This window comes from Carassius auratus, unplaced genomic scaffold (genome assembly GCF_003368295.1).
Source record: "Carassius auratus strain Wakin unplaced genomic scaffold, ASM336829v1 scaf_tig00214021, whole genome shotgun sequence".
In the NCBI taxonomy this organism is placed as follows: Eukaryota; Metazoa; Chordata; class Actinopteri; order Cypriniformes; family Cyprinidae; genus Carassius; species Carassius auratus.
This window is the reverse complement of record NW_020527496.1, coordinates 1109513-1126968: the sequence shown is the minus strand read 5'-3', so window position 1 is coordinate 1126968 and position 17456 is coordinate 1109513. Positions and strand designations below refer to the sequence as shown.

The 17456-nt window shown below is 38.6% G+C and overlaps 1 protein-coding gene across 1 annotated transcript in view; it reads left to right on the top strand.

The window, feature by feature from the left end:
• The window catches only part of LOC113090790 (protein Jumonji-like), a 96392-nt gene that overhangs the window by 54270 nt on the left and 24666 nt on the right, over positions 1-17456 (top strand). The window contains exon 3 of the mRNA XM_026256384.1: positions 2815-2938. Within this exon, the coding sequence (XP_026112169.1) occupies positions 2815-2938 (124 nt within the window). The remainder of the gene's footprint in view (positions 1-2814; positions 2939-17456) is intronic.

Here is a 17456-nt window from a genome sequence, read left to right as displayed (position 1 = left end):
GTCCACTTGCAATAATAGTCAAGCAGTCATAATTTACTTGACATGACCAATTCCGTAGCAGACTGTTTACCTAAAATGCATATAGCTATCAGTTGTCACTCTGTATTTCCCAGTAAGATGTCTTAGTAAGATGATATTTGAATGCTTATTTTTATGATCCAAGCTGTGTGCTTTTTGTGGGGATCAAAAATGTAATGCAATGCAACACAATGAACAAATAAACATTCCTCAAAACCAGATGATCATATTTGATAGTCAATAATTCATTATGAATCTAAAGAAATTATGCTTGGATAATAAAGTAAACCTTCAGTCCAGTAAATCTTGAAACATTAGTAACAATATAAAATCTATTCTTACATTCCCTTTTCACTATTCCCAGCAAAAAGACGTGAACTACGACCTGAATGGTTTTAGAATAATACCTGCAAAAAATATATATATAAACTATCAATCAGATAACAAATGGCATTTAAAAGATTGTGAACCACAAGTTTTTTTACATGTTGATAATTTATACCCCTTAGAAAGTTGGGTAACACTTTCTATGAAGCCTGTATTTATAATACACTATAAGGGTATTCTTAAGGCATTATAATGAATGCATAATGCATAATAAAATACCTTATAATATGTCGTATCATTTCATGAATATTCATGGCATCCACTTTTACAATGGATTATATTTCTCAGTTATAATGTATTATAAGTCTCGTATCTTGCCATTTTTCTGATGCTACTTTACTTAAAGCGGTCAAATACCACTTATAAGTAGTAGTCGTAATAATAATAATAAATTATCTCAAACAGCCATAAGATCAAATATCAGATCAGATGAATCTGTAATATGACACATTTGCTTTGAACTATTTTTTTTGTAATATTAGTTTGATTATTTTGATGGTACCCCTTAGACAGCTGTTGATAAGTAAAGCTGCAATAATATCAACTAGTGGTCATTAGAGTATTAGTATGTCTGCTACTGTAAATATATACTAACACTTTATTTTGATGGTCAACAAACAGATAAACTGACTGTAAGTGTATTTGCAAGTATATCATCTTATTCTACCTTACTAAATTCTACCATTCTTGAGCACATTGATACTCTTATGAGAGTATTGGCAAAGTTGCTTACAGTCGATTGATTAAGGGGACCATCAAAATAAAATGTAACCATAAAACATGGCTTTTTTTCAGTTGGAGTATTAAACTCACATCAATTAATCAACATTGGCTCCACAGGAAACACTTTAATAACACTCAACATCTAACCACTCACAAGCTGAAGTAAGATACTGTGCAGATCTTAAACAATGTCAATATATGATACAGTCCATTATACTGTAAATGAAGTAGATTTAATATAGTGTTCACTGTGTTATACATAATCATACTCTTAAACTTATAACCACAAATGCGTAAGTATTATGATGTTTCATAATTGTTGTTATGATTATTCATGAGTTGATATAACATATTATAAGGTATTTTATAATGCATAATGCATTTGTTATAAATAATGCCTTAAGAATACCCTTAAATAATATACAAATAAATATATAAATATATATATATAAATACGGGCTTCATAGAAAGTGTCACCAGTTGCGTATCAGTTATGACATAGTTGGTATTATAAAGTTAAAGAAACTAGTCTGTCTTTTTTATTTTTTTTGCAGTCCTCAAAAAAGTCCTCAGTCCAGTTTAAGACCAGGCCAAGGTCAATGGACCACACATTGACTCCTTATGATGGCATGAAATGTTGCCATTTATATATGGTATAGCATGTTTTGTGTTGTTACAATTATACTCTGAGCATCTGATCTGTGATGGGACACTCCTATACCATGTTTCTCTATTGGTTTGTATTCGAAATGAACTAATGGGTCGCACATCATAACACCACACTGCTAAAGGGACATCTCGCTCTCTGTGGAAACCAGGAGGTGAACGCAGCGAGGTGACAGGCTTAGTTAAACATGCATAAATATGATTAGAGGCCCTAAAGGACAGACGGTTGATAAACCGTCACACGCTCTCCCGGCCTGTAGAGAGTGAGAGAGTAACAGAGAGAGAGAGAGAGACAGGACATTTGGCTCCGCTAGACTCTGACTGTCTTTCACACAGCCACTCAAGCGAGACCAACATATGTAAAACACGGCGCGGGAAGCGAGCAGCCTGCGTTAGGCTGTTTACATCTGATCCCTCTCCACCCACGTCGGCTTGGCTCGGCCGGCTCTCTCGGGTTTTGGCTTCCCATGTTGTGATGAAGGCAGCGGATCGTGAGCTTGTTTGTTCTTGCAATCGAAGAGTTGTTTTAAATGACCAGTTTTGACTATAGGACATGTTGTTTTCTGCTTTTCTTTTGGAGTTAAACAATCCCAATTTTCTCAGTGACAATGTTTTGTCCCATGAGAATAGACCTCTTAGGACTTCGCTTAGATGCTTTGAAGTCCAGCCACATTGGTCTGTATATGAGAGAGATTTTTATAGCTTTTCATGTATGTGTTGGAACGCAGCTTTATTGTAGTCTTTATGTCCTGCAGCTGTTTTTGGAGATTTGAGGTCCAGCTCTGGGAGTGTTTGGTGATTCTGGATATTCACTTAACAAATGTTACTAAAAACAAGAAATTTAATTAGCTGAGCTGTATAAAAGCAGATTTAACTCTGTAGTTCTGGATGCTCTAGTGTTAACATCCAGAGATCCAAAGCAAAACTACACTGTAGTGATGAAATATCATCTTAAGGTTCTGGAGGTTCTGGAGGTTGTTACTGTTCTGAGGTTTTTGCTGTTTCTGTCTTTCTCTACAGCTTCTTTTCCAAACGGGCAGCTGAATGGATGTGGGTCTAAGGGAGGACGTAAAGAGAACGGGTCTTGCTCTCAGAGTACAGATGGAAGCAGCGAGTACTCCGAGGACTGCCCGGCCAAAAAGAGGTGAGTGACCCACTCTCGCTCTCTCAGTGGTCCGTGTTAAAGAGTTGGTTGAGTCCCTTGTGGGTAACTTGAGCTGAGACTGCAATTTCATAGATCGCTGAAGAAGAGAGTATGAAAACGGATGGCATTAGTAGCGCGTTATTCTCAAACCGAGATATTTCACTTACTGAATATGTCAGCCTTCCTGTTTTGAATTTCCCCATTTATTTCTATTTCTGGCTTTATTTAGCAGAAAAGAAAGTCAGAAGGAAAAAAAAAAAAAAACGGCTTCATTAAAAGGAGTCGTAGGACCTTGTAACAAGTGGTAATTCTTTGAAATGAATTGCTGTCATTGTTGGTTTTAATTAGTCACTTTAAGACATGCTTAAACATTTTTAATGATTAATTAAAAGCAGCAGAGTTAATATGTCCAAGTTAAGGCGGTAATTAACCATTCAGCATGTAATTTCTTAGGATGTTGTAATCTGTGATTTGGAAAAGCTCTGAAGAGAGAGAGAGAGAGAGAGAGAGAGAGAGAGAGAGAGAGAGAGAGAGAGAGAGAGAGGATTCAAGCTGCTTGGAGAAAAAGCATAATAGACAAGGTTTTTTTTAGCTGTGCCTTTGAGGCAGACGCTGTCTGGAAAATGGTGAGAAAAACCAGAGACGGGTCTTTTTCAATAGAAAAATAATAAACTGCTAATTTCCCTGGCCACCTGAACTTGTAATACACTTTCGGTGGCCTCTGTTGATTCATATTTTTCATCAAATGTCCTGGTTGGGGTTGGACTCTTGCAAAGCATCCCATCTTGTAATGTGTGTGATATTTATTGGGATTGTAGGACCCAAAGGAATAGTTCAGCCAAAATGAAATTTCTGTCATCATTAGATCATCATTTTAAATCCATATGGCTTTGTATCTTCTTCTTTGGTAATCTTCTGAGGAGAAATTTATTAGAATATACTGGTTGTTCTTTTCCCTGAATTTATAATGGATGAGGATTGAAGCTTACAAGTTTCAAAAATGACACAAAGGCATCATAAAAGAAGTAGACTCTTACACTATTCCAATTCTTTTGCAGCGATCTGATAGCTTTGTAGGTAATAAGTCTTTTTTTTTTTTTGCATCATAGCTCTTATAAGAGTTGGGGTGCTTGGACTCAGACTGCAATTATGAACAAACTTAGATGCACTTGGGTGGATTTGAACATGACACTGACTGAAATCTTGACTTTTTTTATCGGGTACAGTCAAATAACTTTCAGAATAAGTAAATACAGTCGAAAATAAGCAGCAACATAAAATAACCGTCTCCCACTTAAACTCAATTGGTTAAAAACCTGAACTCGACTCAGACTTGCCAAGTTAGACTCGGACCCAACACCAGTTCTCTTTATTGTGTTTATGAGAGAAGTAGTCAAGTCCAGTTTCTGAATGGATCAAAGTCGTTTGAGAACATTATGCATTATATACTTCAGTCAATCCAGTCCAAAAATGCTTTGGTGAAAGTGCAGAGGAATAAAATCATCCAAGATGCCTGATGTCGAAATTTCGACAGTAAATTTATTCCATACAATGCTGAAAAGCATTGATAAAAAAATATTAAATATGATGTATTTTACCAACATGCCAGCTCCCTTCTTTTATATTGCACTTGGCATTATAACTCGGTATTTGAGCTCTTCGCCGTGTTACTCATTTTTAAGTCACCCATGTCCTTTCAAACAGGATTTGACTTTGATCTGAGTGTATGGCCACTGTCAATGATCATTCACACATTCATATAGATGGGTGGCATTAGCATTATGGAAGACCTATTCATCAAGCCCACTGTTTAGTGGCACAACTTTCATGGCGTGCCATAAACCCCTTGACAAACAGTTGCGTAGGCCCACTGAAGAGGCTTTTCTTCCTCTGGAGAGTCTGAATTAATCCCACCACCGGCTTCGAGGGAACAAAACATCTCTGAGCGCAGACGCCGCTTCAAAGAGGACGCTGCCCAGCGCCCACTGAACGGCACACAACGCACCGCTTCCACACCACAGCGGCCAGACCCCAGCAGATGTCCGTTTCAACCCCCTCCTCAAAGAAACATTCACAGAGACCTTCAGTCTGGCATTCATTCTGTCCATCAAGCCGCAAGCACCTATGGGAGATTGAGAGAGACAGCGTGTGTGTGTGTGTGTGTGTGTGTGCAGGCCAAAAGCACCTGCTGCTGGTTTACCTGTCACTTAATACCCTGTTATAATCATTAATCAGAGCGATGTTCTGGAGACATCATCATTAGAACAGCTTCACATGGAGCGAGTGGGAGGTGAAAGAGGCGAGATTTAAGTAAGCACAAAGAAGTAGAGAGCAGCAGATGCAGTATAAATGGCAAAGCATTGTGGGCCATTAAGGGCTTTGCTCTCCCTGCAGACAAGACTGGGCTCTTAAAGGGATAGCTCACTCAGAAATAAAAGTTGGCATGAACTCTCCCTCATGTTGATCGAAACCTGCATGACTTCTTTCTTTAAAAGAACATTAGGATCATTTTAGAAAAATGTCGGGATTTTTTTTCCATGCAGTTAGAATGAATGTCAACTTTCAAGCTACAAAAAGAGGGTTGGAAGTTTGTATGCTTGCATGTGTGTGCATGCTGGCCAACTTATTAGGCATCTGCTGCCCGCATAAGATGACAACAAGGAGTCTGATTGAGGCAGTGCCAACATCTCTCACACCTGGCCTAAAGTAAAGAGAGAGAGAGAAGGAACAGGAGGAGAGACAGACAGAGGCACAGGTGCAGGGGCTGGCCAGGTTGCAGGAGGAGGGATGTGGAAAGCCGTTTGGGAGACGATTGCTGTTTGCGTTCCCAGGATTGAGAAATAGAGAGGCCTGTAAGTCCTGCCAAGTGTCAAAATGGCAACTTCCCATTCCTCGATTAAAATCGCAGTCGCCTAGATGTGCTGAATACACACAAAACCCCAGTTAGAAGAGACCAGGAGGGCACCAAACATGGCAGGTGCTGAAGAGGCCTGTGTTTTTAGTGTGTATTTGTGTTTGCTTGTTTGAGAACCCTTCTTAAAGAGAGGATCGTTCCGATTGTTTGTCTTGTGGCTGTGCAGTTGCTGCCAAACTACTCTTTTGTGTTGGGCCAGTGCCGCCTTTACACCATTGGTTTACTCTTGGTGTGTTGAGAATACATTCCAGTGTGTTTCTTGAGGCCCTTTCACACTATTCGTGTCAATGTTCACCAGTGCAACTCTATAGACATTAAACTACAGCCATGCCGTGGCAGCACACTACACCCAGGTCAAGTGTTAATAATTGTTAATAAATCGCTCAAAGTTTTTGTCAAATGCATATATGAAGGAAGCCCGTTTCCACCACAGATAAATAAATCGATTAATGTAAATAAATAATTGTGACTTTTTGTCTCATAACTCTTAACTGATCTTTTGAAAACTGGAGTAATGATGCTGAAAATTTAGCTTTGCCATCACAGAATTTGGGTGATTTTCTTTGAGAAGATTCTATGCGGAGTATACACAATGCATGCTACTTTCTTTTTCTTCATCCACTTTAAAATGCCTCTTTTCATGCAGATATGGCCGATCATGGGTTCAGTACACATGGCTTTTTAATAGCTGTATTGATTTTCCTCTAAATCCGCTGGTTGTGCTACATACTATACTACACAATCCACTCTAATGGTACGGCAGATCTATATCTGCGACGAGTGAGGTGATTAAGCATGATTGGACTGTGACTCATGTTTTTAGAGCCATACACATGATGAATTGAGAGGTATAGCGTGAGAAGACGACTCTCAGGTAGACCGTTTGGCTCCAAACTCCAGCTGATTCACAAAGCAGGAATGTCCTGTGTTTGAGGACTCAAGCTGAGGTATTTGCACAGCAGACAATAGCGGCTGCTGATTGGCTGAGGCTGGATAAGTAGAAGCAGTGGGCTATAATCTCAGCTTCTGTGCCCAAGTGTGTTAGGGCATGTCATTTTAATGTTACTGATGGTTTAAGTGAGATGAATTCACCTCGGCATGTATGCTTTTCTGTATATGCTTTTGCGGTCGCTCTGATTGCTGTCTTTTGCCATGTTGAAAGCGGTGTTGAATGGCAGCCATGCTCCATTAGCTGTGTTTTGGGTTTATTTTGGCAATATCTCTGAGTTGTGAACACCGCTCTTAAAGGGATAGTTCATCCAAAAAGAAATATCTACTAATTTGTATGCTCACCCTCATGTTCCAAACACAAGTTATTATTTATTCTTTCTCTGCAAGTTATTTAAAAATAAATTTAGCAGAATTTCTGTGCTGCTCTTTTACAGTCTTCAGAGTCTCATGTTTCTTATCATTAAGAAATGCTTATTATTCTTATTATTAAGTAGTTTATTATTATTATTATTATCTTTGTTGAAAACAGTTGTGTTGATTAATATTTGATTATTGTGGAAACATCTATATTTTTTTTCAGGATTATTTTAATAGAATTTTGAAGTTTAAAACAGCATTTAATTTGAAATAGAGTTCTTTTGTAGTTTTGTCAATTACTTTTCTATCACTTTTAATTTTTTTTGCATCCTTGATGAAAAAAAAAGTTTTAATTTCTTAACAAAAAAATTAAAAATAAATATTTGAGACCCAAAATTTTTGAATGGTAGTGTAGGTTGTGTGAGAGTGTGTGTTCCTGCAGTGTCTCCTGCAAGTGTGTGTGTGCGTCAATGTGTGTGCATGTGTGTTTGTCTCCTCAGTTTTGTACACAGAAGTTATTAATCAGGTTAATCCAGAATTCATCAAATTCATGTGTGATTCCTCATAGTGGTCTGGCTGCAAGTTAGAGATATAGTCTCAGTTGTCCTGGACCATATGATGTGTATTGACAACAAACACAGAAAGGGTTTCTAGGATTCATGTTGCTCAGGTTTTTGTCAGTCTACTGTAAAACAAAGTTGTGATAACATGGTGCCAGGCTGCTGTGATTAGCCAAGAATAACTAGATTTAGTTTGAGATATAGCATTTCGATAAGCAGAACTATAAATTATATTTAGTTTTTTTAGAGTTATATCTGTGAAATACTTACTGTGGTGTGTCTGCACTGACAGTAGTGAACTGACCACAATTTTACTATAACCTGTTTTGTGGTTTACATAGTCTATCATTTTGATCTGAATAAAATGGAACCATATCGACCAATTTCTGCATTTATTGTGGTATAATTAATTCAGATTGACCTATTCTTAAAGGGATAGTTCACTCAAAAATGAAAATTGTGATTATTACTCCCCCTCGTGTTGTTCCTAATTCTGTGGAAAGCAAAGGAATACACTTTGAAAAATGTTGGTAAGTAAACAATTTTGGTGACCATTGACTTCCATTGTATAGACAAAAAAACAAAACACTGAGACAATTATCTAAGTGTCTTCTTCTGTGTTCCTTAGAAGAATGAAAGTCATACAGGTTTGGATGGTCCTGAGGGTGAGTAAATAAAGACAGATGGACTCTTCCTGTTCAAGGCGGCAGTTCAAGCCCAGAAAACGCTGGATCAGACTTTATACCAGTAGTCAAAACACTAGAGATGACCCAGCAGAAATCTGAGTCTGATTTTGTGCATGAAAACTGCATTTTCAGCTCTCAGTGATGAAGCCCAGCAGTGACTGACAGCGTTGGGCTGCATCGGTGTGACATCAGGCATGAGTGGCAGACGGATGTGTTAAAACAGAGGGGAGGGTGGCTTGGGCCCTCAGCGTCTGGCTGGGTGCCAGTCTAGACCACCTGTCTGAGCGCAGCACGTCTGCTCTATTGTTAAACCACACCGGCAGGGTTAAATTGCAGCCCTGTATAAAGAGTGACAGACATCTTAAGTGGGTACACGGGATTTAGACAGGGATTTTATAGGAGTGCTGGTATCTCTGTCTGTCTCTTTCTCTCCTCTTCACAGCCTCAGCAGCTCACATTTTCAATTACAAAACAGCCTTCAGTTGCCTTCACTGAAATCATGAGCGACTGCATTAAGTATGCAGACTGGTGTCCTTTGAGTCCTGGAAAGCCATCATCATGCAAGAACTTTATAGTAACACCTCCCAGTGTGAATGTGAGTGATACTTTGGTCATAAATACCTCCTGAATCCCGTAAATCATTTAAACACACTCACTATCGCGTTTAAAGCTACGGATTTATAGAATAGCCCTGTAAGTAGAAAACACAGTTTATGGCTGAAATGAAAATTCGGGAGTTTCTGGTTTTACACTTAGTTGGGTTTAAATGACAGAATGCATTACTGTTCTTGGTCAAGCGCAGCTCTTTTATATTTACAGTTTGAAATATGATGTTGACTGAGATTTGACTTGGCCTCTGCATGTTTCCAGACAAATCATCGTGAAGCGTTGTTTCCAGCCCATTTTATTTTGGTGCTGTGACATGCTCAGAGAAAAATAGATATTCCTGATATAAAATAAAGGATTATTGACAGCCAATCAGAATGCATTTGTCCAGTGTTCTGGAGCTTTGGAGAGCATTAATGGAAAAAAGTTAGCAAGGCTTACAGCTGCTTTAAGTTTCTTATTGCCAGGTCAATGTTCTTAGAAGCTGATGTAAAACGATTGTGGTGCTGAGAGAAGAGAGCTGATATCAGCTGTTTAGTGGTTGGATGTTTAGTGGTGCTGCAGTGCATTTAAGCTAAAAACATAATGGCTTAAATATGTCTACCTTTTTAATTGAATATCTAAATGTGTTTAGATGCCAAGAGCTTTGTTTCAAAAATCCATATTGTTATTCTCCTGAGGTGCATGTTAATGTCATTTTTTTGTGATGAACGGTGGCATTTGTAGTTGACCGCTGAGGGGTCAGATTTGTGTTTTTCTCCTCGTGACCTCTGTGACCCCATGTCTTCGGGCACAACTGACAAATGAGCTGATATATGAAGGCAGAGTGGTAGGGTGCAAGGTTAAAAGTCAATCCAATACCAAAATCCAAAACAATGCTGTATTGTGTTTGCAGGTTCAAAGTTTATTGTGCATGTCTAAAACAGGACATCAAAATCACATTCATTTATTCTACAGCTAAGGACCAGAAAGCTGCTTTCAATAGTCTTTTTACAATTCTCAGTTAGTCTCAGAGGACTAACATGGGAAATATGTGAGATTTAAAAATATTTGGTTATATTTGGATAAAGTTTGGGGTCAGAATGATTTTTATTTATTTTTTATTAATACTTTTTGGAGGATCAAAAATGACTAAAGATCTGTATTAAATTATAAAAGTTTTCAAATAGAAGTTGTTGTTTTTTTTTGTACTTTCTATTCATCAAAGAATGTTAAAACAAAAATGTAGTATGCAAATGTTTAATTTTCCTCAAAAATATTAAGCTGCAAAAACTAATTTCATAAATGATAATAATAAATGTTTCTTGAGCATCAAATCAGCATATTAGAATGATTTCTGAAGGATCTTGTGAAACTGAAAACTGGAGTAATGATGCTGAGAATCCACTGCATCACAGGAATACATTATATTGTAAAATATATTCAAATAGAAAACAGATATTTGAATTGTAATAATATTTCACAATATTACTGTTTTTACTGTATATTTGCTCATATAAATTTAGCCTTGTTGCGCAAAAGAACAATTCATTCACAAATATTTACTCTTATTGACCATCTAACCCAAACCGCGCTTTGTGGTTCTGCTTTGTCACAGTTTTGTAGCGATGATCATTTCAGCACTGTTTATTAGAGCGGGCTCATGAATGACCCAGAATCAGGGATCCCCCTGCGCTCTCTTGGCTGCGGTGAGCTGCTCGGCACATGTGCTGCTGGCTCTTCACCGTGCTCTCAGAGCCAGCTGCTCCACACTGGCAAAGGCTGCTGGGAGAGTTTATCAGGACCATGTGGCCCATCTGGAGCTGTTTAGCATTAGCAGAGAGAGAGAGAGAGTTAGCGTGTACTAGAAACAGCAAAGTCAGTGAGAGAATCAAGGATGTTTGACTGAAAAATTGTCAAACATTCATCATACATTATCAAATATTTTCACTCTTCCATTCATATATATATTTATATATATATATATATATATATATATATATATATATATATATATATATATAGCGCGAGAGAGAGAGAGAGTTAAAAAAAGAAGAAAAATTGATTGACAGTTGTTTGTGTGTGTTCAGTTTCATTGAAGCCTTTGTAGCACAGAGCAGCTGGACATAATGGAAGATGGATGCAACGATGATGGGATGTGTACTGAGCAGATTTGAACTATTAGATTATCAGTAAACTGTGTTAGAGATCACAGTCAGTCTACAGTGCTTGTTTAGCTCTAAAAATACAAGCCAAATAGATGGCATATTACACAAACAGTGTGGCCTATGCTAAGAATTAAGAACATCTATTTGGCAGTCACATCATAGCGTCACATCATGGTATGGTCATTCTCGGAATATCGAAAGATTATAGGATTTGTCCGTAAAGTAAGGCTCAAGACAAGGCCCAAGTTACGTTTTTTTCCAAATTAAAAAAAAATAATTTAAAATTGTTCTCTATGGACTCTGAGTCTGAGATGTCATACTAACATGTCAAAATACACCTTAACTTCCTGTTATCCAGATCATTCTTTTTCTGTATATCACCTTGTTTGATCTATGAGGGCTCTGCTTTTCATCTGCTGCTTTGCCTCCATGTTAATACATGCATATGACTGAAAACAGACCGAATGAATCAGTGTTGCACACAAAGGGTTTATACACCCCTCCTCCCCTCTCTTCCCTCTTAAAACTCAAACATCTCTGCCCCTGGGGTCTATCAGTGCCTGCCCTCTCTTCACGGCTCCATCCATCTCTCTCCTGCAATCATTCATCTCTTTCTCCCTCCCTGCGAGCTTCTCCCCTGCTCCACTCATCTGATCCGGAGAGAGCCAGAGCCTGCTGTTGAGATTAGGAGTGACTCCAGCCGCTGTGGAATGCTTTGATGATGTGGAATCCTGAGGGGGGAGGGGAGGTGCTGACACCGGAGGGGTCGTCCCTTTTACCGCTGGCGCCGCCAATGTGTTTTTGTTTGTGGAAGCCCCCCAACTTCTCCTGTTTGGCACAATTTGGTGCATCTTTTAGAGGCAAGTCAGCCCCAGTTGTGCACACTAGAATCCCAGAGTACATGCAGTACCTGTTTTACTTGATCTTCATGCTGTATGCTCAGGACTGTGGAGAGAGATCACATTACCAAATATTTCACATCACACCAACAGAGATCATAGAACACAACTGGCCACTCAGAATAGGCTTGTGTTTAAGATTCTGCTGCTGATGCACATGGGGCACCTTCAGCTGTTTAATGTTGGAGATTGTGACTGCCTATTGTGATTGGAGACAGATCAAGTGGAGAAAACTTGGGACAGCTTTTCAACATGCAAATGATTAAACATGAGCATGCTTCATGTAATTGCATGCAGTGTAAACCAGTAACCGTGTATTCCTTCATTCCACCATGATATTAGAATTCATTCATATATTTTATGTTGAGCCCCAAGGATCCAGTAACTGTTTCATTTTCTTTCCAATGGGGCAAACCCAACTGCTCTTTCTTGCCGCCTTCCTGAAAGCTAATCAGTGATACAGCAGAGCTCCACATGTGACATCAGAGCTTGGTGTTCTTTGAAGGGCGAGGCACAGGGATTAGAGGAGGATGAATTGGGACATCCTGTCATAATCCCTCCCTCTGCACCTCCCAGCAGGTGTTGCCCCTCGCTTTTCCCCTCTTTTTGTTGTTTCACTTGACTGCCCATTCATTTTTTTCATTCCACTTCTTTCTGGCTCTCTCCACATCTTGGCCAGCTGGGCTGATCTACAGGAGGTCTGATTTACTCTGACCCCTTTGTTGTACCTGTATATTAAGCACCACATAAGCTGGAGGCAAATGCATTGAAACTGGAGACAGATTTTGTACTTTGACACTGGATGCATCATTTGAATTCATACACAATAAAAACTTAAGGCAGATTGGATGCAGGTTCTTTGAACCAAAACTACTGGGCCTAGGTCTTCAACCCTGCTCTTGGAGACCCACTTTCCTGCAAAGTTGATTTCTACCCTAGTGATTCTGAAGACCTTGGTTAGCTGGTTTAGGTATGTTTGATTAAGATTGGAGGTGAACTCTGCAGGACAGTGAGTCTTCAGAAGCAAAGTTGAAAACCTTTGCTGTAGATTTGGAGGCATATTGAGAATGGTAGGGTACATTTCAGGCAGTAACTTTAAATCTGTAGACTGATTTGGAGGGAGATACTTTGACAATTGTCGACCAACTTGGAGGCATAGACCTTGGAATCTGTAGACTGATTTGGGGACATAGACCTTGACAACTGTTGACCAACTTGGAGGCATAGACCTTGAAATTGGTAGACTGACTTGAAAGCATAGACCTTGAAAACTAAAGACCAATTGGTTGGAGGTTGTAACTTGAAGTCTGTAAACTGATTTGGAGGCAGATACCTTGGCAACTGTCGACCAACTTGGAGGCATAGACCTTGGAATCTGTAAACTGTTTTGGAGGCATAGACCTTGACAACTGGCAACCAACTTGGAGCCATAGACTTTGAAAACCGTAGACTGTTTTGGTGCTAGAGACTTTAGACCAATTTGAATGTTGATACCTTGAAAACTGTAAGCGGATTTGCTGTATAGATACCCTAACTGCAGGCTAATTTGTAAACAAATACATTGAACTGGAGGCAAATTTGCAGGTATTTTGAAAACAAAGGCAGTATTTGGAGGGAAAGGTATACTAAAGCTAGAGGTGAATTTGGAGGATGGTACTTTGACAGTGGAGGTGGAAATATTGAAATTCCTGGATGCCTTCTAGTCATTTGTGTTTATACAATAAGAAAGATTAACATAACTGCACCCAATACCCTTTAAAACTGACCTCAGTTACAGCTCTTCATCATGGGTTTTCACTATGAGCTACATTGTAATAGGATCAGAGCCCTTGTTCCTGGAGTGACCTTACCCCGTTGTGGTTTTTATCAGCTGTAAATTATGCATGAGCCTCTTTTTAAAAGACTAGCATTGTAAGAGACCCCATATCTGTCCTATTAAGGAGTGCACAGTCTGGGAAGCTCCATGGGGCTATTGTTTTGCAGTGTCTCTCAACCACTGAGGAAGGGTAAGACCAGCGGAACCGGAATGCCCAGATCAGTCATTCCCATGGCCTCTCTTTACCCATCCCGTCTGGAGGATGTGGTTAGATCCCATCTCCACCCTTTATCACTCATGTTGCAATTTACAGACTGCCTCTCTCTGTGAAATACAGAAGGTTCAATATATCATTGTTCCCTGGTTGACAGGAGAGTCTTGAAGTTGAAACAAAGTTTTTTTGGAGCCTGGTTTTATTTGTAGCGCATCATGAATTTGTACAGACACGTTATAATTTGGGACAGCCACAACTCATCCAGATAGTCCTGGGAAAATATGTAGAGCTTGAAAACACTGTAACTCTCTAAAACCTAACAAGTACATGTGCTATCTGCTGCCTACTTACGTGACTGCCTTCTAAGACAAAATCCTAGACATCATGAACCTTCACAAGGTGCTGAATTGAAGACTCTACTCATGCATCAATGCCTTATGCCACAAGAATAGCATTTGACTCATACGATTCCAATAAAGTTTAGGTTTAGCAAGGAGGCTAGAATAGTCCAGTTTAATAGGATGCTACTATTTTTGTCGAGACTTTTCAGTATTTGAAGAAATACATATATTTGCCTTCATTGAGTTTGGTGCAATGCATTCTGTTATTGTCTCCCAAAAGATGCTCAGGTTTTGTCTAAGAATTTGGCTAAAATTATGTATCTTAGAATGTAGAATAATGTTGCTTCCTACCTTTTTGAACAGCATTTGCATTTTGAGTGCCTACAATGCCTTTAAAAGCTGTTTAGGGAACTCGCTAGGTTTTTGGAACAGAGCAATTGTTTGAGTAATCTATTAATGTATTTAGTTTTAAGAGTATCAGAGTCATCAAATGTTATCATAACCATTCTCTTTTCAAAGAACTCATGCATGAAGCCAAACAATATTCCTGGAAATTTTCCCATTCCTGTGTGGACTAAACGTATTATGTGTCTCCCTCATCTGTTAGAGTTTATAAAATGTAAGAGTGTTTAGATTGTATAGATGTGGTAACATGCATTAAGTTGCAAAATGCTCTCTGTATAGTGTGCAGTTTTTAAGCTGCTATCCCAGCATGCACCTCGATCTCTGTCACTGGATACTTGCATGCCAAACAGTTGTCCATTATACCCTGTAATGAGGAACAGATAGGATAAATTGTCCAATAAAAGCAGGCCGTCTCTGAGATTCAGAGCAGTCTAGACTGACTCAATGAACCGTGACATCCTTCGTTGTGTTACTAGATCCTTTTTTGCACAGCTGCATCAGAACAACTTTGGTGCTAAGTCCCGTTAATAGTTCTAAAGCAGCAGTTTTCAGCTCCTAAAAATATTTAGGTTTCTTATGAAAACCTTTGTGAGGGGAAAAAATATATATTGTTTTCTTTATTTCTCCTGCAATGTATGAATTCTCCCCTGGACCAATCTAAATGAGGTTACACCTCTGCCTGAAACACTTTAGCAATCAATAAGTAATGGGGCAGCCGGCTGGCTTGTAAGTGCTTTGTTGAATATAGCAGCAACGTTTTAAAAGCTAGGGGTTTTACGCTTGTGTTTGTTGGCTAAAATCTCATTCAGCTGTCATCTATTCCTCCAGCGATCTCCAATGTTATGATGAACTTTTTGCCTGTACAATCTTCATTAATTAATATCAGTGTTTGGGTGTGGAGCTGCAGACCCCATTTAAACAGATGATGCTGGTTTAGAGAGTGATCATATGTCATTTTGAAACATAACGCATTGTGTTTTAATCTTTCGTACACTTCATTTTTCCCACTGTAAATAAACTACAGTTCATTGTAATTTATTGTTTATATCCAAGTCTGTGAGGCTTTCAGCTTGATTTTTCTCCTCCTTTGTCTTCTTCCTTATAATTGCCAGATCCTCAGCATTCATCACAATTTGGTAGTTTTCATCTATAGCTTTATTTCCAGGCCTTCTGACCTTTGGGATTACAAAAAGGAGTGTCTTAAAATTACTTCTGGAGAGGGGTGTGGACTTGATTCAAATGACTCTAGGCTCCACTTGGACTCGGGTCCCAAATTTGATGACTTGTGACTCGACTCGACATAATTAAAAAAGACTTGAGACTCGACATAGACTTTGGACTTGAGCCCTGTTATTTGGAAATACTTTATGATCAAGTCATGATCAAGTAATCAAGACATTTTTTTTTGTCAGATCAACACTTTTTTTGTTTAATCAGTTATATATTTTGCATTTGCATTTAGTTTTATTTTAACTTCCATTAAGTTTAAAGTTAATCCATAATCAAGATTTAAATCTGAGTTTAAAGTTATGGTTCATCAGGATTAAAGTTAATCTTAAATAGGCTATAACTTAAATCCAGGACCAAAATGATGGGTTTAAATGTAAACCTGCTTATTTCTAAAGGTTTAAAGTTTGGTGCAACAGAACTATTAGATAAACCTTGATTTAATCTAGATTTAAAATTAATCATTGCAAACAATTTAGCTATAATTTCATTTAATAAAACTGCACATTAGGCTTTATGTGTGGAGGGGTCAAGGCCTAGAGATCATTTAAAATATAATTTAAGTGTTTCTTTCACAAAATAAGCATTGAATATATAACTAAAATATAGACAATTTTATCACGTCACTTTCATTTCTTTCAGGATAAATGAATGAATGCGTGTTGTTAATCAGTCTGTAGGCCTTTAGTACACATTGCCCCTAAATTTTTACTGTGTGTGACGAGAACATATTTGGCAGCAAACATCAGGCTTGGACTGATGGGAGTGTGTGTGGGTAAATGCTGCTGAAATGGAAAGTGCGTACACGCGTGTCTCCTCTGGCAGCATGCGGAGGGTGGAGGAGGCATTGAGACATACGACTTTCCACAGTTTTAGTATTCCATGCTGTTTGATGGGGAAAGTTGAACTGAAATGTGGAGTCAGTGAGTTAGACGTCTCCAAAAAGAGAAGCTGTAGTGGAAACGGACATCCATACCTGTCAGACAGAAGAGGTTCATTATAAAAAAATATTCATGTCGTATAAGTTCATAGCTGTGCCCTTTCTTTGAAACACATTGTTAGATTTTTATGAAAGCTTTAAATAAATAAATACTGTAAATAAATAAATGATGCACCATCGAAACCTTAAGGCCACCTTTACATATTTTGCAGATTTTCATGGTTTTTCATCAGTTCCGTAAGGTTAAACATGGGTGAATGTCTCCGAATATGTAGCCTGTATTGTTCCAGCCCTCAACACAGTTAACAGCATTTGGATAACTATCAGAAGTAGCAGCTCTTGTGTGCTAATCAGACCAAACATGTTTGAATGGGTTCCAGATCGACTGAATTAGTCATGGCAACAGCAAGGCCCCAAGTGGAGTTTTACCATTACAAGAGCAAATGCGTTAAGAT